The 21,094-nt window shown below is 39.1% G+C and overlaps 1 protein-coding gene across 1 annotated transcript in view; it reads right to left on the minus strand.

Moving 5' to 3' along the window:
- The window catches only part of ALCAM (activated leukocyte cell adhesion molecule), a 214,427-nt gene that overhangs the window by 22,392 nt on the left and 170,941 nt on the right, over positions 1–21,094 (minus strand). Inside the window, exons 8-14 of the mRNA XM_008158564.3 lie at positions 20,006–20,138; positions 16,445–16,557; positions 13,161–13,296; positions 12,918–13,051; positions 10,194–10,326; positions 7,876–7,914; positions 7,476–7,593 (exon numbers count right to left, since the gene is read on the minus strand). Of these exons, the coding sequence (XP_008156786.2) occupies positions 7,476–7,593; positions 7,876–7,914; positions 10,194–10,326; positions 12,918–13,051; positions 13,161–13,296; positions 16,445–16,557; positions 20,006–20,138 (806 nt within the window). The remainder of the gene's footprint in view (positions 1–7,475; positions 7,594–7,875; positions 7,915–10,193; positions 10,327–12,917; positions 13,052–13,160; positions 13,297–16,444; positions 16,558–20,005; positions 20,139–21,094) is intronic.

Here is a 21,094-nt window from a genome sequence, read left to right on the forward strand (position 1 = left end):
TTTTTTAGAGCATCGTAGTATTCCACTGTGCAGATGCACCACCGGTGTTTAATCCACTCATCTGCTGATGGGCATTTAGGCTGTTTCCAAATTTTAGCTATGGTGAATTGTGCTGCTATGAACATAGGGGTTCATATATCCTTTCTGATTGGTGTTTCTGATTTCTTGGGATATATTCTTAGAAGTGGGATTATTTAATCAAATGGGAAATCCATTTTTAATTTTTTGAGGAAACTCATACTGTTCTCCACAGTGGCTGCACCAGTCTGCATTCCCACCAGCAGTGCAAGCGGGTTCCTTTTTCTCCACATCCTCGCCAGCACTTGTTGTTTGTTGATGATAGCCATTCTGACAGGTGTGAGATGGTATCACATTGCCTTTTTGATTTACATTTCTCAGATTTTGAGCATGTTTTCATATATCTCTTGGCCTTCTGTATGTCCTCTTTCTAAAAGTGTCTATTTAGGCCCTTTGCTAATTTTTTGATTGGATTGTTTTATCTTCCTTTTGTTAAGTTGTATGCATTCCCTATAAATTTTGGAGATTAAACTCTTATCGGAGATAACATTGGCAAATATGTTCTCCCATGCAGTGGGCATTCTTGTTGTTTTGTTGATGGTTTCTTTTGCTGTACAGAAGCTTTTTATTTTGATGTAGTCCCATTTGTTTATTTTCTCCTTAGTTTCCATTGTCCTAGGAACTGTATCATTAAAGATATTGCTATGATATATGTCTGATGTCTTGCTGCCTCTGGATTCTTCTAAGACTTTATGGTTTCCCGTCTTATGTTTAAGTCCTTTATCCATTTTGAGTTTATTTTTGTGTATGGTGTAAGTTGGTGCTCTAGTTTCATTTTTTTGCATGTACCTGTCCAATTTTCCCAACACCATTTATTGAAGAGACTGTCTTGACTCAATTGTATGTTCATGCCTCCTTTGTCAAATATTAACTGAGCATAATGGCTTGGGTCGATTTCTGGGTTCTCTTTTCTGTTCCATTTGTCTATATGTCTGTTCTTGTGCCAATACCAGGCAGTTTTGAGAACAGTGGCTTTGTAATTTAGCTTGATATCTGGTATTGTGATCCCTCCAACTTTGTTCTTCTTTCTCAAGACTACTGTGGGTACTCTGGTCTTTTTTAAAATTCCATATGAAATTTTGAAGAGTTTGTTCTAGGTCTTTGAAATATGCCCTTGGAATTTTAATGGGGATTGCATTGAATCTATAGGTTGCTTTGGGTAGTATGGACATTTTAATGATGTTGATTCTACCAATCCATGAACACGATATGTTCTTCCATCTGTTTATGTCTTCCTCTATCTCTTTTTTTTCAATGTCCTGTAGTTTTCTGAGTATAGGCTTTTTACCTCCTCAGTTAAGTCTATTGTTAGGTATCTTAATATTTTTGGTGAAATGGTAAATGGGATTGTTGTTTTAGTTTTGCTTTCTGTGAGTTCATTATTCTATATAATAAAAGCTTAGGTGGTGTCACACCGTTTTGCAACACCCTCCTGCGATGTCATCACAAGATGGCCGCATGCACAGTGGGGGTGGGGCCCAGCGGCCATTCTGCACAGTGAGGCCTGGTGTTTCTGTGGCTCTACGCAGTGCAGAGGAGGCTGGTCCTGGCATCTCTGCCGCCTTGTGTGGAGGAGGCAGGTCCTGGTGGAAGAGGCGGGTCGTTGCAGGGGAGGGCAGTTGTGGGAGATCAGGCCAGCAGGGGAGGGCAGTTGTGGGTGATCAGGCTGGCAGGGGAGTGGTTAGGGGGCTATCAGGCTGGCAGGCAGAAGTGGTTAGGGGCAATCAGGCAGGCAGGCAGGTGAGCAGTTAGGAGCCAGCGGTCCTGGATTGTGAGAGGGATGTCCGACTGCCGGTTTAGGCCTGATCCTGCAGGGGTCAGATATCCCCTGAGGGGTCCCAGATTGGAGAGGGTGCAGGCCAGGTTGAGGGACAACCCCCCCCATGCACGAATTTTGTGCACTGGGCTTCTAGTTGGTGTATAAAAAAGCCATAGATTTCTGGGTGTTAATTTTGTATCCGGCTACATTGTCGAATTCATTTATTAGGTCTAGTAATTTTTTGATGGAGTCTTTGGGGTTTTCTATGTACAGTATCATGTCATCTGCAAATAATGACAGTTTTACTTCTTCTTTTCCAATTTGGTTACCTTTTATTTCTTCTTCTTGTCTGATGGCTATGGCTAGCAGTTCCAGTACTATGTTGAACAGGAGTGGTGAGAATGGGCATCCCTGTCTTGTTCCTGTTCTTAGGGAAATTGTTTTAGTTTTTGCCCATTGAATATGATGCTGGCTGTAGGTTTGTCATATAAGGCTTTTATTATGTTGAGGTATGATCCCTCTACTCCCACTTTGCTGAGGGTTTTTATCAGGAAAGGTTGTTGGATTTTTTCAAATGCCTTTTCTGCATCAATTGATATGATCATGTGATTTTTGTCTCTTAATTTGTTTATGTGATGTATCACATTTATTTATTTGCAGATATTCTACCAGCCTTGCATCTCTGGAATAAATCCCACTTGGTCATGGTGTATGATCTTTCTAATGTAATGCTGGATCCAATTTGCTAGAATTTTGTTGAGAATTTTAGCATCTATGTTCATCATGAATATCCTATTCTAATATATAAAAACCCTGGGTCCGTAACAACCAGTAATGACCCCAAGCTTGACCAGATGCCAGGCTAGGGAGCTGAGGGAGCTGGAGCTGTAGGCCCCTAGCCACCCATGGCGGCAGCTGGGAGGAGGGAGCTGTGGGCCCAAATGAACAAAGGACCAGTCTGGCTCTCACGGTGTGGCGGGGTGGGGCTGTTAGCGTGGAGCATCCCGGGGTGGCTGAGGCAGAGGAATGTCGCGGGGCAGGGTTGGTGAGTGTGGAGCATCGTGGGGTGGTGGAGGCAAGGTGGAGTAGTGGGGTTGGGGCTGTTAGCGTGGAGCTTCGAGGGGCTGCTGAGGCGGAGGAATGTCGCGGGGTGGGGGCGGTGAGCGTGGAGCTTCGCGGGGCAGGGGCTGTTAGCATGGAGCATTGTGGGGTGTTGGAGGTGGGGCGGGAGCTGTGAGCCTGAAGCTTTGCGGGGCTGCTGAGGCAGAAGAGCGTCGTGGGGTGTGGGCAGCAGAGGCCAAGGAGCCTCACAGGGTGGGGGCTGTTAGTGTGGAGGTTCACGGGGCAGAGACCACTGAGGTGGAGGAGTGATGCTGGGCAGCGGACATGGCCCTGATTGCAGTTAGGCCTAGGGAACCCGCACGATTTAATCATGTGCAGGGCTACCAGTCCTATATAATAAAAGGGTAATATGCAAATTGACAGAACGGCAAACAACCAGTAGCTATGATGTGCACTGACCACCAGGGGGCAGATGTTCAATGCAGGAGCTTCCCCCTGGTGGTCAGTGTGCTCCCACAGGGGGAGAGCCACTCAGCCAGAAGGCGGCTGACGACTGGCGAGCACAGTGGCGCTGGCGTGAGCCTATCCACGGGGAGCGGGACTAGGTCAGACGTCCCCCAAAGGCTCACGTACTGCAAAAGGGTGCAGGACAGGGTGAGGGACCTTCTCCCCCCCCCCCCCAGTGCATGAATGTTGTGCACCAGGCCTCTAGTTGGCCTATAATTCTCTTTCTTTGTAATGTCAATATCTGGTTTTGGGATTAGGGTAATTCTGGCTTCATAGAAAGAGCTTGGAATTGTTCCTTCCTCTTGAATTTTTTGGAATAATCTGAGAAGGACAGGTTTTAGTTCTTCTTTGAATGTTTGGCAAAACTCCCCTGTGAAGCCATCAGGTCCAGGGCTTTTGTTTCCTGGAAGTTTTTTGATTACTGTTTTAATTTCATCAGTAGTTATTGGCCTATTTAGGTTTTTTTCTTCTTCCTGATTGAGTTTGGAAGCTTGTATTTTTATAGGAATATGTCCATTTCTTCTAGGTTGTCCAGTTTGTTGGAGTAGATTTGTTCATAGTATTTTTTTATAATCTTTTGTGTGTCTGTGGGGTCTGTTGTTACTTCACCTCTTTCATTTCTGATTTTGTTTAATTGGGTCCTCTCTCTTTGTTTCTTGGTGAGCCTGGCTAGAAGTTCATCAATCTTGTTTATCCTTTCAAAGAACCAGCTCTTGGTTTTATTGGTCTTTTTTTTTTTTTTTTTTTTTTTTGTCTCTATGTCATTTGTTTTCACCCTGATCTTTATTATTTACTTCCTTCTGCTTATTCTGGGCTTTTCTTATTGCTCTCTTTCTAATTCTTTAAGTTGTTGGGTTAGATAATTTACTACCATTTTTTCTTTTTTCTTTCTTTTTTTTTTTTGAAGTATGCCTGTAGAGCTATGAACTTCCATCTCAGGACTGCTTTCCCTGTGTCCCTTAGATTTTGGATTGTTGTGTTTTCATTGTCATTTGTTTCCAGGATACTTTTTATTGATTATGTGATTTTTGTATCTCAATTTGTTTATGTGATGTATAATGTTTATTAACTTGTGGATATTGTGCCAGCCTTGCATCCTCAGAATAAATCCCACTTGATCATGGTGTATGATCTTTCTAATGCAATGCTGGATCTGATTTGCTAGAATTTTGTTGAGGATTTTAACATCTATGTTCATCAGTGATATTGGCCTGTAATTCTCTTTCTTTGTATTGTCTTTATCTGGTTTTGGGATTAGGATAATGCTTTAATAAGATACCGTAAAGGAAATTCAGGAAGGCTTAGCCATTAACATATTGACATTACAAAGGGAAGTGTCCAGCATTTATATATCCATGATATTAATTTTAGGTTACCATATGGTAATAACCAATGAAGTAACAACCTAACTGCCCACATAAATTTCTTCTATTCATAGACAAATGGTATCTGATGAAATACTGGGAATTAGAATAGGGTGATTAAGGATGTTGGGGATAGTTCAAGAATTTAACAGTCATTTGATCATAATGTAGAGGACTACTGCTCATTTTTTCAGCTCAAGTTCTGAATATAGGGAAATTTTATTTTCATTCTTTTAGGAAATGAAATTACTTTGGAGTATGTCAGAAATCCTAAGAAAATAAAATAGAAAAACCCTAGAGCCCAAACTGTTAGATTTATGCATTCCTTATTGTCTGTTATAGATTTTGATCATAAGGAAACATACAAATAGATAGCGAATTTCTATTAGATAGATATTCCATCTGGGAAACTCTTTGCATTTCCTTTCACTTTCATGGGACAGGCAGGGAAACTTCTAAATTTTCTACAGAAACCATAAACACAAACCCACATGAAGTAGTTGTAGGCAAAATGTGCATTGAGAAAAAGAACACTTGTTACCATGTGATGGTGGAGACTGACCAAGATTGAGGAGTGAAGTCCCAAGATCAGAAGTGACTGTACCCAAATGTGAATGTGCACATATACATCAACCTCAACAATAAGAAAATGGTTCTGCCTTACATGACCAAATAAGAGCTGGTGATTAAACACAATGATTCTAAAACATCACTGCCTTAAACACGATTCTGTCTCTTACCAACTGTTCAAGTCATTTAACCATTCCCTGCCTTAGTTTTTTGTTTTTTTTAATGTAAAACCTATATATATAAAACCCTAATATGCAAATAGACCGAATGACGGAACAACTAAACAACTGGTCACTATGACGTGTGCTGACCACCAGGGGGTGTGCGCAGAACATGGTGAGCATCGGCAGCAGGCAGCAGAGCACGGAACCTGGTGGGCATCGGCCATGGTGGGATGGTGGAGCAGGTGAGGGGGGGGGCACCAGACCAAGGCGGGCGCCGTTCACTGTTATCGGGGCAAGCCTCTGGTGGTCACTGAAAATTCTTTGCTCCCATGCCGTGGTCCCTCCTGGCTCTCACACCTGCTGCCGGCTTCGGCTCTGCTCACAACCACTGCCGATGCCAGAGCCGCCACTCGCACCCGCTGCCGCCGCCTGGCGCCGGCCCCGATCGGGGTTTCTCTACCTCCCCCTGCTCCTGAGGGGTGATTGGGGCAGCAGCCACCACTCACACCCACTGACGGCACTGGCCCTGCTCGCACCTGCTGCTGGCGCCAGCCCCAATCGCTCAGCGCCATCAGGCCCCAGTAGCTCTGCACCATCAGCGGGGCTGGCACTGTCAGTGCATAGGAGCGGTGGCGGTACCGGGACTGCTGGCAGACAGGGGACTGGGGACAGCAGCAGGATGGGCCAGACATGGGTGCAGAGGATGGGCCGAGATCCACCCCTGTGCCCACTGCAGCCTCATGGCCCACAGTTCCTTTCAAGGTGCATGAATTCATGTACTGAGCCCCTAGTATGGATAATAATAGTATCTACTTCAAAGATGGGTTATGAGAACAAAACAGAGCTCAATAAATGCTCATATTATGTGACGTTAAAATTTCTGAGCTAGTGCCTCTCTTTGAGCTCCATTTGAATAGTTCTCCACTGAAATTATTAATATCTCCATAGGGTAAGATCATGAACCCTGAGTGTGCTTTTTTGTTTGATTTTCTTTTAGGTTAATTTACCTGAGCTGTTAAAAGTGGTTATATCAGACAACAAGAAAATATAAAATTAAGTCCAAATTTGCCACAAGCTATACAAATCCCCTTGCAAAAGTCAATGTCTTCATTTATAAGATAAGAAGATTAAAAGGCCATGTTTTAAATGAGCAGTATATCACAGAATCACCAATAAAACTTTTAAAAAATGCAAATGCTAAAACCCATCTCTGCCCAAGTGCATCTCAATATAGGGTCGGGGTGGGGTGATGAGGAGTAAGTACCAGGCATGTGTGAATGTTATGAATCCTCATTAGTTCATTGTATTTTCATTACAAACCACTGTTAGATGATTTATAAGGTTGATACTATCAGTATTATTTTATGATTCTAATAATATTAAACCTAAACGCCATCTAAATCATTTTAAAGCAGTCTTGGTACTTTGTCTAATCATTTTTTTTTTTTAAATTCAAGATGAAATACCGAATAATTTTTCTCTGAATGACATCATTCTGTGGAGCAAAGTGACCTAAATAGAATAGAGGAATAATGACAACAGACAATTCTAGCTCACTGGCAGTTTCGCTGATGGCTAGACCTGTCCCTGCAAAGACACCTGGCCATATGTGCAGAAAGTGCTAGTCACTTTTAAGTAATCTCTATCAACCTCCATAAAATGGTTTCGATGGTTGACTTTTAGGCAATATATGGTTCTTAAAAATCCACCTAGGCATTGAAAAAATTAAATAGCTGAATTCAGACTACTGACTGACAAAAGTAATGAGACACATGTGAAATCATGCCCCGAGCCGTGTCCCCTATGTTGGTAATGTCATCACGATGAGCTGAAAGCAAACAGGATCAGCCTGAAGTGGATGAAATGTCTTTCCTATCATAGAAATTACAGCTGGAGGGAGCATAATTAACACACTGCATTTCCTCCCAGTGGATGTCAATGAACAAGGAAGAGCTTTCCCACACAACTTACTTTGATTTCTTCATGTACAGCCAGTAGACAACTCCAGCAACGAGGGCAGCAAGGAGGAGACCAACGACGATGCCCACAATGAGCTTTGCCTGATCATTCACCTTTTCTCTGTTTTCATCTACAATAAAGAAGAAAGGCCCATGCGATTATAGACAATGCAAGGATTTTTGGAAAGAAATCAATCTGGTTATTATTTCTTATTAAAAATGATTGTGGCTCACTACTATTAGTTACATGCAAACTTGTGAATTGAAAGGATACAATTTTAGCATTCTTACTATCTTGTTTCATTTTTAATTCAAGTCAAAATTGTGGAGGCTAAGAAAATTACTTAAACATTGACACTTCATAAATCTTGAGCTGATAGTCAGGGAAGAAGAGTCGGCAGCATAGTACCTACCACTTATCTTATCTGCCTCATCGTGTTCTGGAATACTTACTGAAATGAAAAATGTTAATATGAAATTAAAAACAAAATTTGTTGATAAATGAAAGTCACTTTTACTATTATAGTATGATATAATAATACTTAAAGATAAAATATCTATTCTAGAGCTAAGGGTAGACAATTTTTTTACATTTAATAGAGCGGGAACTTTCCTACAAGAAAATTAATCTTCTTTTAAGGGAGGAGAGTAGTTAAAATTGCAAAAGGATTAATTTACCATAAAAATTTCACAACAGGCAAACTATAGTATGAATCTAAAATACATAGAAATTTCCCCACAAGCTACCACCTTTTAATGGGACTTTTTTTTTTTTTTTTTGAGAAACAAGTTGCCACATATGAAATCTACAATGCAGTGTTTCTCAAATTTTCTCAATTTTTCCTGCCTCAATAGAGAATTAATTTTCCTCGTCAGTGTTAGGGACTCACCACTAGAGACCTCCTTAAAGTGGTGGGGCTGGAGGTTAAAACTAGGGATGTCTTGGAGGTTAAGAGGCACCATGTGTGATGTTTGTAAAAGCCTTCAAATAACTCTGATGGTGCCAGGCTTCTGGCTCATTTTAAGAATCACTGCTGCAGTGGATTACAAGCTAAAGTCAAATTACTGAAATATTCTTCTAGGCATGGGCCTGAACCAGGACTTCCAGTGATCTTTGTTAAACTGCAGATTCCCCAATCCTTCCTCACAAAAATGGGGATCTCAGGAGGTGCTCACTGAATTGAAAAATGACTGTATTAAATGTTGATTAAGCCACTGCAAAGTCTAGAAGACCACTCTTCAATGGGTTAAAATGAAAAGAGAGACTTGTGTTCAGGGAGAAAGGATAAGTTCTCTTTCTAGGTAGGACAAATCAATACTTGCTGAATTAAATTCTGAGAAGTCAATGCTCTTATTTTCGAGTTAAATTTGTTTGGTTCTTTTCTTGTCAGTTCAGCAGGCTTTTATATTCCAGTCATAATCTGTTAAAAACTATTATCTTTAGACAATTATTTTCCCCTGGCTCCAGCTAATTCCTGGCCAGTGTATTCCTATCCTGCTAATGTCACATACAGATTCCAACTGACTGAAGAATAAGAGTTTGGAAGATCAGTGAGCCTCCTCTTCAGAGCTGAACCTCATTCTAAGCCTCTCCTGATTTCAGGTTGTCATAGTAACAGGAACAATGACAGAACTGAGGATGATGGATAATCATATCCAATAAAGAGGGAATATGCTAATTGACCCTCACACTGTCGAAAAGATGGTGGCGCCCACAGCCAATAAGGAGGGAAGATGCCAATTGACTGCCCCACCCTCAAAGATGGCGGTGCCCACAGCCACAAGATGGCAGCTCCTAGTCCCCTCAGCCCCCCAGCCAACCAGGACCGGCCCGAGGCGCAGGCAAGCCTTGGATGGCAACTGCCCTGCTGCCCAGGGACTTCCGAGGCTCAGGTAACCAGGGCCAGCTGAGGCTTGTGCTGTTGGCAGTGGCAGCAGCAGAGGTGTGATGGGGCGTTGCCTTCCCCTGATTGCTGGGTCGCCTCCCACCCCTGAGGGCTCCCGGGGGCAGGCTGGGCTGAGGGAACCTCCCCGCTCCAGTGCATGAATTTTCATGCAAGGGGCCTCTAGTTTCAAATAAAGGACAAATATTTTCAGAAGCTGCTTTTGGTGTGTATGTATTACCCTGATTTCATTATTGACAGATTTTTTTCACTTTTTCTGAGATAATCTCATGATTTTTAGCTATGATTCAAATATTGTATTCAAAAGCATCAATTTTTAAAACTAGATTTCATTAATTCTGACACCAGTTTGACTACCAATTTGCTAAGTGACTTTAAGCATGTGACATTCCTGTACAAAATAATGGTAGGATAAATACCACAAATAGAATGCAAAATAACAGATTAAAGATAATTAAAATTTTATCAAAATTGAAACTGTTACACAAGTGTTTTAAGAAAATATTTGAATTATCTGTACTCTGAACACAAAATATAGATTAAATAATAGCAACTCGGTTCATATCATCTCATACTCTTGGGAAATATTCCCATATAAGTTAAGGCCTTTGACCCATAAGACATGAAATGATTTAGCTGTCAAGACAAGAATTATACAAGAATGGATACCACAAATAAAAAAAAAAAACCTATGATGATGATACCAAATGAAAAATAAATAAAACTTACCATAATGCAGGATAGGAAGATGGAATTGAAGATTTTAAACTAATGAAGAATAACTTCAAATTTTCTTACTTTTTTAATGTCAGAAATGAAATACTCACTAGCAGAGACATTCAAGGAGTTTACTGTTCTCTCCAGCTGGTTTTCTGCTGTGCAAGTTAATGTAACATTCTCTTCAGGGGAAATGATAATTTTACTATAATACTTGCCATTGATATAAGGAGATTCCTCTGTCTGGAAAAGAACAAAGAAATACAGATTTAGAAATGGAACTAGGTGAACAACATGGGAAAGAGTAATGGTGAGTGAAATAGGATAGGTGTGGTGCTCTATAATGCTATCGGGTGTTCAAGGGTATATGTAAGGTCATAGACATAGACCGCTTCAGGTTTACATCTACAGCAGAGATGGGAAAAGAATAGTAAATTCACAAGTGGATTCCTGTTTATGCTTGTATTATAAATTCTAATAATTAAATTCACTAAACTCATCTTTTTCAAAAGATACTCAGATTAGTTAATATATTGGCATGAGAGTGCTTATTTCAAAATATTAATCATCAATTTTCCCCTAATAAACTAATGAATTCAGTTTAATTTGTTTAAAAAATATGTTTTTATTGATTTCAGAGAAAGAAAGGGAAAGGGAAAGATATAGAAACATTGATGAGAGAGAAACAATTGGCTGCCTCCTACACACCCCCTACTGGGGATTGAGCCAGCAACTGGGCATGTGCCCTGACTGGAAATCCAATCAGTGACCTCTTGGTACATGGGATGACCATTATATCTAAGTACATATTTATATAGGCTTTTACTCATGGGAAATCTAACTCTTTTTTTTTCTCAATTGTCCTGAGCTAAACACAGAGGATGAGTTCTTTGATAAATTCATTCTGTTGTTGTGAAGTGTTGATGAGGACAATCACTGTATTTAATTCCTCCCAAAATGAGACAATTCACTTTAATCTCTTCCCTAGGACTAGACTCCTAAGTCTAACACAACAAAAGCTAATATGTACTGGTGCTCTTTCCTCAATCCCCTTATTTAGACACATTGGTCCCTACTTAGTTTCCCTTCAGTTGCAATGTAAGGACCTGGAGAACAAGAGCTAGTTTCATGCTTAGGGATTTTTTTCTAGTTCCTGGGGCAGAGTGGGGCAGGGTTTTCAGGAGTTGTAAAATAATAGATTCACCATGTGTTTTTGGAGGGAACAAATAAAAGATTATGTGTATCAGCACAAACCTAGAACAAGAAAAATAACATATCACCTAGTGGGCCAGAATCAATTCTTCTCCTTGACAATGAAGAATGGCATTATTATTTTTATCCTCATAGTAAGTTCACCTGCTATTGTACCACTTCCCACCAGCATTTTTCATGTGACTTTCTCACTGAGTCTTTCTTCTTGTTATTTTTATCTCTACAAAATATATTTACTTATTTCTTTTAAACCTTTGCATCTTTCATTCATCAAATATTTATTGTGTGCTTATTTTTCTATTTTTTATACTTACATTACCAATACCTATAGGTTCTTTTTGGCTTTCATTGAACAAGAGAAGGGGGAAAATAAAAAAATAAATAAACAGTAATTTTTGATGCTAAAATTTAACTTGTACATTGTATAGGTGGTTCACATCTTCACCTGGGTCAGGACACCTGCATTTCCTGCCAGAGCCTCTTTGTCTTGCTCGTGCATGCTTTCTGTGTGTCCCCATCCCACCTAACCAGATCAGTAGTCTTTTGCTTTGGGGACCTTCCGTATTTGGAGTTATGCCAATATATACGCATCAACCATAGGTAAAAGAGCCAAAATTCACCTTGCTCTACAAAACCACATTACATAATCTGGACCAGCAGCCCAACATCCCTGGACAGAGAGAGTAGAAATTTAAACTTAAAACCCAATTGCAACTCTGCTTTATGTATGCCTTTTCACATTGCAACTGGGCCCAAAGCTGGGAAGAAGGCAGCACAGAAGATTCAGAGAATCAAATGGCACCTCTGGGTGTTGCTGAAGAGTCTTTAAGTGGCTCCACTGAGAAGAGGGACCTGAAGACTGTCATAGAGAAAATGGAATTAAGAAGTATCTCCGTAACCCCAGCAGACTGGCAATTTAATGAGATTCTAGCTCTGAACTACTAGTGACAGATCAGATTTTCATCTTTTTAATTTTTTAAAAATTGTATCAAAGTAAAAAGAAAATTACTGTTCATAACTTCTTAGCCCTTTACTATGACTAAAATGTCCTGGCAAAGGTACAAATATTAAGTTTTGGTTTATGTTTCCTTTGGCTCCAGAAGGACACATCCTAGATACTATGTAGATACCCAGCCTTACTCTGGCCCTGGCCCTGGCACACACAAACCAGACAGATGTCAGCGAACACTTGAATGTGTTCTCTACCATACGTCAGGGCCCAGTTTTAAGAGGAAATATCCCTTAATGTGCGTAAGTAAGCAAAATAATGGAGGCCACTTATACTCGGACGTGTAAGTTTATCATGCAGAAAAGTACATACCTTAATGTTTTAATCACTAAGTTTCAGGAGTTAATTACCATGGAACAACATCCAATTTAAGTTCTTTTAAAAACAGATACTGACCACAACACCATGATTCTTTCATTCTCCATGGCCCTGGTATCTAAAATCGCTCTTTGAGCCATGTTCTGCCTTTGGGAAAATTAAGAATTTAGCAAAAGCTTCCTCTGAGGACATTCTGAAAATTTCACCTTGGTAAGCAGCTTCACCCACAGTTTAAGTCCAGATAAATCCCCATATTGGACCAAGTGCAGCATGTAACAAGAAGACGAATACTTGCTTGGTTTATGACACTTCCGCTACCAGTAATTGTCCACTGTATGGCAGGCTTCGGAAACCCTTCCACATGGCAGATGACTGTTTTAGACAGGCCTCTGGGATCAATGATTTTTGTCATTCTGATTTGAGGTTTTCCTGAAATATTATTAAAATTAAAATAAGATGTTGAACAAAGGTCATAAAATTAACCAGAGAGCAAATTCTCAAAGAAAAAAATTGAAGGAGTGTTCAAGTATTTTATTACCTTCTACAATGAGAGTCAATGACTCTCTTTTCTTTAGTCCTTCCACCTCCTGCAGAGCAGTTTCACAGACATAGTTTCCCGCATCCTGATATTGGAGACTAGAAAATGATGGGCTAGATTTAAGCCTGGTGTTATCCTGATTAAATAAAAAGTTAATTACTGCACAGGGCACAATAATAACTTTCAATGTGTTTACTAGATAAATAATTAGGCCTAAAATGATTCTTCTGGGTCTAATGAAAACTCAAGCTTCTTTTTCTTAACTTCGGGTGACTTCAAAAGTAGGTTTCCCTTTTCTTTTGTACTGCTAGAATTGAACATTATTTCAGACTCTTCTGTGTATTGAACTTGTAATTTGGAGCAGTTCTTAAACTTCTGAGACTCAGTTTCATTATTTGTAAGAGAGGATAATAGCCTTCTTGAACTGTTATGAGGCCTTTTTATAAAAACAATACAATGTGTTTACACTAAGAAAAGTTATTGATTCATAGTAATTACTTCTTGTAGAAAATGTATAACTAGGAATGATAGACATTGAAGACTTGTGCTACGTAATCAATGATGGGTATAGATGTGTGAAAGGATACAGTTATCAACAGGGGATCCATTACAGAGCCATGGTAATTATGACAACATGCCTTATTTATTTATTTATTTATTGCTTAATCCTCACCCAATGGTATTTTTTCCATTGATTTTTAGAGAGAGTGGAAGGGAGGCAGAGAGACAGAGATAGAAACACATCAGTTGGTTGCTTCCAGTACATGCCCTGACCAGGGCTGGGGATGGAGCCTGCAACCAAGGTATGTGCCCTTGACTGGAATCAAACTTGGGACCCTTCAGTCCACGGGCTGATTCTCTATCCACTGAGCCAAACTGGTTAGGGTGACAACATGCTTTTTAAAGAAACCCTTAATAACAACTTACTATCCTAATTTCAATGAACAAAGGAAATATAATATTTAATTTAAAAAATCACTTGATATATAGAAAATGATGCTATTTTATCAGAAATTGAAATGTTCAGAAGCAGACAACTAAACTGAATCCTAAGATTATGTTATCTTTGTCCACTATGAATTTTTTCCTCTCCCATCAATCAACCAATGGCCAGACAATACTGATCACTGATATTAGGTATTCAATTAACAACAGTGACTGCAGTTGATATAGAAACTGGTTTAGTCAAGTAAACTAGAGTCTTTAGTCCTGTAGTAAAACACACTATGAATGTTCATAATGCCACTGAGTAGTCTAGTTGCCTAGAACTTGTCTAGCCCTTTGATTATTAATTATTATAAATATATTATGTTAAATATGCAGTCTCTTGAGTAACACTTTAATATCTGAGTGAACAGAAAGTTGTGATAAGGTGGTTAAAACAAAGTGCAATAAGAAAGTACTAGTAAGAGTCAGAGAACAAATAAGAGAATCTGGCATTAAAAGAGATCAAAAAGCAATACAAAATCATTTATATTTTCATCAAGAAGAAGCTCTAGGAATAAATTTATCCACAATTGTTTATAAAGATAATATTTGCTAACCCCTACTTCAAATGGTATGTATACATTTTGTCAACACATTACTGGTAAAATGCTCCTGTTATATGCCATGTCCTGGGGATTAATGTACTAAGTGTTTAGATTTAGTAGCCAAGGATTTGGGTGGAAGGATCCCAGTTACAACTATTGACTTTCAGGGGAACTCTGTCTCAAATAACAAATTACCAATCCTACTTTCGTACTCTAAAAATATAACAATAATTGGGTCCAGTAAATGCCCTACATTTCAGACAATTATAAGAAAATATCACTCAAGAAGTACTGACTGAGATCCTAGCATGTTCCAGGTGTTCTACTATGGCTTAACCTTTTGCACTCGGATGTCGAGTGTGACTCGACATGGTTAGCATCGGTAGCCCATCACTTCCCTCCCTCCATCCCTCCTCCTTTACTTGGGCTTTTCTTACATTAAATAAATAAGTTTGTATGAAAAGAAACTCCAGTTTTTTATTCTACTGCCACGCTTTGTAAAATCTGGGGTATTTAAAAAATTAAATCCTGAGTAGAATAAAGGAATTGAGAAAAAAGCAAGTGAGTGCAAAGGGTTAAAGATGAAAAGAGATATGTACCTCCAAAGAGCAACTAGTTCAGTAGAACACACATTCAGACACTTAAGATTAGTTTCAGCAGTCTTTACTCTCAGTAAGGCCAGAGCTCAAGTCTCCACTCTGTCACTTATGTGCTTTGTGATTTCCCTCATCTCAACCTCTTCATGATTAATGTGAGGAAATAATAAATGTCCTGCATATTTCACAGGGTTGTTGTAACTGTCATCTGAGAATAATGTGGGTTACAACACATCATAAATCGTTCAGCCCTAAAGAATATAGATGTATATATGTGTACCTCTGAGCATGTATATCTTATCTATTAAAGAGGTAATATGCAAATTGACCGTCACTCCAACACACAAGATGGTCACTCCAACACACAAGATGGCCCCCCCATGTGGACACAAGATGGCCGGCAGGGGAGGGCAGTTGGGAGGGACCAGGCCTGCAAGGGAGGGCAGTTGAGGGTGACCAGGCCTGCAAGGGAGGGCAGTTAGGGGTGACTGGGTCAACAGGGGAGGGCAGTTGGGTGGAACCAGGCCTGCAGGTGAGGGCAGTTGGGAGGGACCAGGCCTACAGGGGAGAGCAGTTGGGGGTGACCAGGCCAACAGGTGAGGGCAGATGGGGGGGACAGGCCTGCATGGGAGAGCAGTTAGGGGCGATCAGGCTGGCAGAGGAGTGGTTAGGGGGTGACCAGACTGGCAGGCAGAAGCGGTTAGGGGCAATCAGGCAGGCAGGCAGGCAGGCAGGCAGGCATGCAGGCGAGTGGTTGGGAGCCAACAGTCCTGGATTGTGAGAGGGCAGTTGGACATCCCTCAAGGGGTCCCAGATTGGAGAGGGTGCAGGCTAGGCTGAGGGACACTCCCCTCCCCCATGCACAAATTTCGTGCACTGGGACTCTAGTATGTGTATAATTACTTAGTATATACACATTATTAAATTAATATCCCCAAACTAAGTTTCACAGCATCAATTATAAATGTTGCACTATTGTTTAGTAGCTCTAAAATTGTATTGTGACATGATTTTTTATTATTATATATAGAGTATGAGTGTGAGTACATAAACACATTACCCATGAATATACATATTGGATATCACATAAAATGCAAAAGAAGCCTGAGGAAGAATCAATTCAAACAGCAGAATATTACCAAGGAATATTACTTACTTTCATCCATACCACAGTTGCATTCCGACTAGCAGATATTGTGCATGATACAGGCAGGGCATCCCCAATCTGCTTGGTCACTTCCCCACTTGGATTTAAGGACAAATCCAAATCTGTGAAGCAGAAAATCTGCTTAAAATTCAAACTCCAGGAAGAAAGATAATCAAAATAGTTTGGAGAAGAAATGAGAAAAATCCCTCTAACTGCACTTGAAAATTCAGAACTGATTTGTGTGCCTGAAATAACTGAACTGTAACATAATCAGTCGTTTTTCAAGTGAGCTTTGAGACCAGGTTAGTGAATGGTCCATCTAATTGATTATGCATTTATTTGCAGTTAACATGATTGATGTTTTCACTGCACATATGTATTCCCCAGGGGTCTATCACTTTAAGAAAAAAATATTCTTAAATCACTTCTGGAAGAACATAAAGAATGATGATGACTAGGTAACTATTATAAAAACAATAGGTAAAGCATAACATGGGAAAATCAAGTATATGTACCCAGCAGATGATAAATTAAAAAGTCATGAGGAAGTCGACATAGTTTCTTCAGAGAGAATTGACTATGGTAGGTAAGTATTTTTTTTAAAGAATTCAATTTTTCATGCAGTTGACATTTTAAATCAGATCTATTGTAAGGTATACTGTGAGCAGATATCATCTTTTAAAAATAGAGTATATACATATCTAAGGAAGTATAATCTTTTAGAGAAGTAATTTCTATAAAAGTTTTACTGTCATAGTATAATCTGTATGAGGAATATCCAGTTCCATATGGGAAACATTTATTGTACAGCTACTATGTTCCAAGCACTGATTGGAGATAGAGGAATCACTTGAACTTGCAATGCACAATTTTTGAGGCAGAGGTAATTGTACTCAACTATGCAACTATAATGCACAGCAGCATGAAATCAGCACCTGGTGGCAAACATGCTAGAAATTAGGGGCTCAATAAATATTTATTGAAAAAAATAAAGGAAGGGCTACAAACAGTTATAAGCAAAGATGAGAGTATAGAGACAAGAGCCAAACTGGATTTCAAAGCAGTAATAAAAGTTTTGTATAGAGGGCAGTATGTTTGTGGCCCCAGTAGTTGAAAAGGACTTTGATAAGTGGAGATATAGAAAAAACTTCTGCCACATAAACAGTCAAAGAAAGATTTCACAATGGCGAGTAATCTGGTATGAATGGTTATAACATATGGAAGATAAATTAATTGAGGCTAGGATGTAAAGGACTGTGCTTGCTAATCTCAGAGTTGTAACTTTACTCTCTATCAGTGGGAATTTTCTATCACACCCTGTGCTTCTCCTTGGTTTTACATGTTATCACTGTGATTCATTGGTTGTTTGAACATCATTTTTAAATTCTTGCTTCTCCTGCTAGGCTATAAGCACCATGAGGGTAGGGACAACAATTTGAGTTGTCACTGTGTTTCCATAGTGTCTGCCACATGGCAGGCTCTCAAAACTATTTGTTGAATAAATGAAGTATGCTTTCTCAGTTTCTCGTTAATATTAAAATATGCATGTTCACATAGAAAAGTAGAGTTTTTTGATTAATTATATTTAAATGAAAATTCTATTTAGGGTGAGTTAGAAGTTTCCCTTCCTAGATAGTTAACTTGCCAGTGATAAAAGACTTTAAAGAATGATGGCGGGCTTTGGAAGTTCTGCTGAAGAATCTACGTGAGCAGGAATTGGCAGAAGACTAGTAGACATTTCATCAACAACTATGGGTCTGTGGGCGGAAGCCCTGCTGAGAGGTCTGTTTTGCAAACATGTGCAAGTATGGGCCGGAGATCCTCCAGCCACACACACTCCCTTCAGCCCCCAATGAAAAGAAAACAAATCTTGTTTTTGGAAAACAAACAAGCAATCAAGATAAATGGGAAAAAATAGGGTTTTATGTTTTCATTTCATGGAACTTGGAGTAAAATCTTGATTTGCTTGCAATACTTTTTTTCAGCTTTTAAGGAGTTATCTAGGACTTAAAATCTAATGTTAACAGTCTGTCTGTCAAAAATAAAAATCATTTAAATCCAGTAAAATGCACTGAACTCCAATTAAACTATTATATGCTTTGTTTACATTTTTTTTTCTTATCCCAGTATCCTGGAGGTACTATGTGGATGTATCTAAGTGTTTTTGCTTTATCATTTATCTATTTTTCCCTGATTGATCTACAAGTGATACAAATAAGAGCCCTCTCGTTTTAGGGTCCTGAGTAGCTAAGTAGCTAACATCTCTTCAACATAAACGTACCACCTCTTAGCACTGGCTTATTGGTCATTGACCCAGTTAATCAGATAGTTTTCCATAGGCAATTCTATATGTTGGTTATAGTCTCTTAATTCACTTTTTTTCATATAGAACAGGCTGGATAAAAGCCATGACTCAGAGAAAAGTAGCGCTGTTGCTATCCTGAGAGGTCACTGCTTTTTGTCTAAACAGTCCCTGGTGGCAGACATACTCAGATCTGTGCAACATGAATATGAAGCAAAAAACAGAGACATGGACTGGCTGTGAATATTTCATAACAGTGCACCATTTTTACAGGCCTCCCAGGATGCCCTTCCAACATCACACACTCCAGAGTAACCATCTGGTTACTCTGTTCCCTAAAGTACCTCCCTCAAAGTTTTAGCTTCTGTCCTACATGTTTCCCAAGCATTATGGATCAAGTGAAAGATTTAGAATCATTTCCTCAGAACAATTTCTAATGGGATGGCAGTGGATCATGTCTAGAGGAAACCTATTTATATGATGGTGCTGTTGGGTGCAAAATACATATTAGGATGTTTGGTCTGTACTTCCAAGCAAGACTGACATTTCCCCAACACACTCTATGAAGTCTAGTGTCACCAGAGAACAGTTCAAATTCATTCCCAATTTCCATGCTGCATCAAGTACATCTGTAATATAGACTTCCAGGAGTTACAATATAACGAACACAAGTAAAGTGTCTGTTTTCTGTGGGTACCTTTTGCTATCACACTGGAGTAAATATAACGTTTGAAGTACCTGGAGATCAAAAGTGGGTGAAAAGTTAACAAAAAAAGGTACTTCAGAGTGATTCTGAAGAGGCTCTAGTTCTAAAAAGTTCCATCTTTCTCTAAAGAAGCCAATAAATGGCTTTTAGGAGTCTCTACCTTCTCTTCCAAAGGTTGAGTCTACATTAACTTTTTTTTTTTAACATTAACTTTGTGTTGCTTGGGATTGGGTATTAATATTATTTATGCTATTCTCAAAGTGATACTTAATCTATACTTTTATGTGCCAAGTGCAAACCTTGCAAATTTCAAGAATATCTAATATTTTATTTAAAAGATAAAATGATTATTTCTTTAATATCCATGTATGCGTTTTGTTGATACCTCAAACTGAAGGCATTTATAAAACAGATGGAGGTTTACCACTGTCAGAAGTTGCAGCTATTAGATCCATGCAAGATTTCAATATTGCAGTGCAAGTCTGGAGCGTGGTGGAGCTTGTTTCTATGCCCTTCAGTAAGTCACAAGAAACCACACTATATGAAGAATAAGGTGACTTACAGTGCACGGTGATAGATGTTGATGCAATCATGCTCTTTTTGTCTGTCAGGGAGCATCTGTAGTCTCCTGTTGCATTGCGCCTCACATCTGTCAGTGTGTAAGTATTTGAGCTTCTTATTCCTTCGGGCTGTCCCTTTTGATAGAGGCAAAATGTCAGGTTATTGCACTTGGTAGCTACAATAAGAACAGTCATATTTCTTGATGAAAATGACATTTTCTCAAATAAGAAAAAAAAGGTTATATAGTTCTTTGATTGGACAAATAAGAGTAGTTAGTATTATCTAATTCCTGGAAAAATAATTGATATTGAGGAGATAATTTACATTGTATTGGTGCCATCTATTTTATTGATAGCATGGATTACATTTTATTTTTTTAATTTCCAATATTTTGTTTTTATATTTATACCTTGCCTAATCTGACAGAAAGATTCAAGGCAACTTAAAATAAAATATGCCATTTATCCAAATTAAAAAAAAAAAGAGGAAAAGAATGGTAGGAAATAAGGAAGGAAGAAATTAAGAAAAGAAAGTAGGAGGCAAGGAAGGAAAGAGAAAGTAAAAGAGGAGAAAAATAAATAAAAGGAAAAAAATAACAAACTAAAATATAAAAATATAGATGAACTGGCAATATATATTAAAAAAAGATAAGTATCAGATATTATTGCTAAAACTAAGACAACATTTGGCTCTGTGATTCTCGATAGCCAAGGAAACATAACTAGTTTCAAAACATCATTTGCACATGAGACAAAAACAGTATGTCAATTTATTAGAAGAAACAAAGTTGTGTGTCAACATTGAAGTCTAAAAGAAATTACTTATACTAGTCTTCTAAGTAATGTTGCTTGGTATTAAGATGACAGTCTTAAGCACTACTGAGTAATGCAGCAGATGGCATTTGTAAACATACCCCTGCAGTAAACGCATACATAGTTGTACAAGGCTTCTCTCAATGGAAGGTTATGTCAAAGAAAAACTCAGGGGGAGCTGTGGGGGAGCAAACAGTTGTCCTCGCATGAGCTGTCTTCTCGTATGGTTCCATATCACTATGACATCTAGAACTCATCCTAGAAGAATTGTCCAAATG

The sequence above is a fragment of the Eptesicus fuscus genome, chromosome 3, assembly GCF_027574615.1.
Source record: "Eptesicus fuscus isolate TK198812 chromosome 3, DD_ASM_mEF_20220401, whole genome shotgun sequence".
NCBI classification, from domain to species: domain Eukaryota; kingdom Metazoa; phylum Chordata; class Mammalia; order Chiroptera; family Vespertilionidae; genus Eptesicus; species Eptesicus fuscus.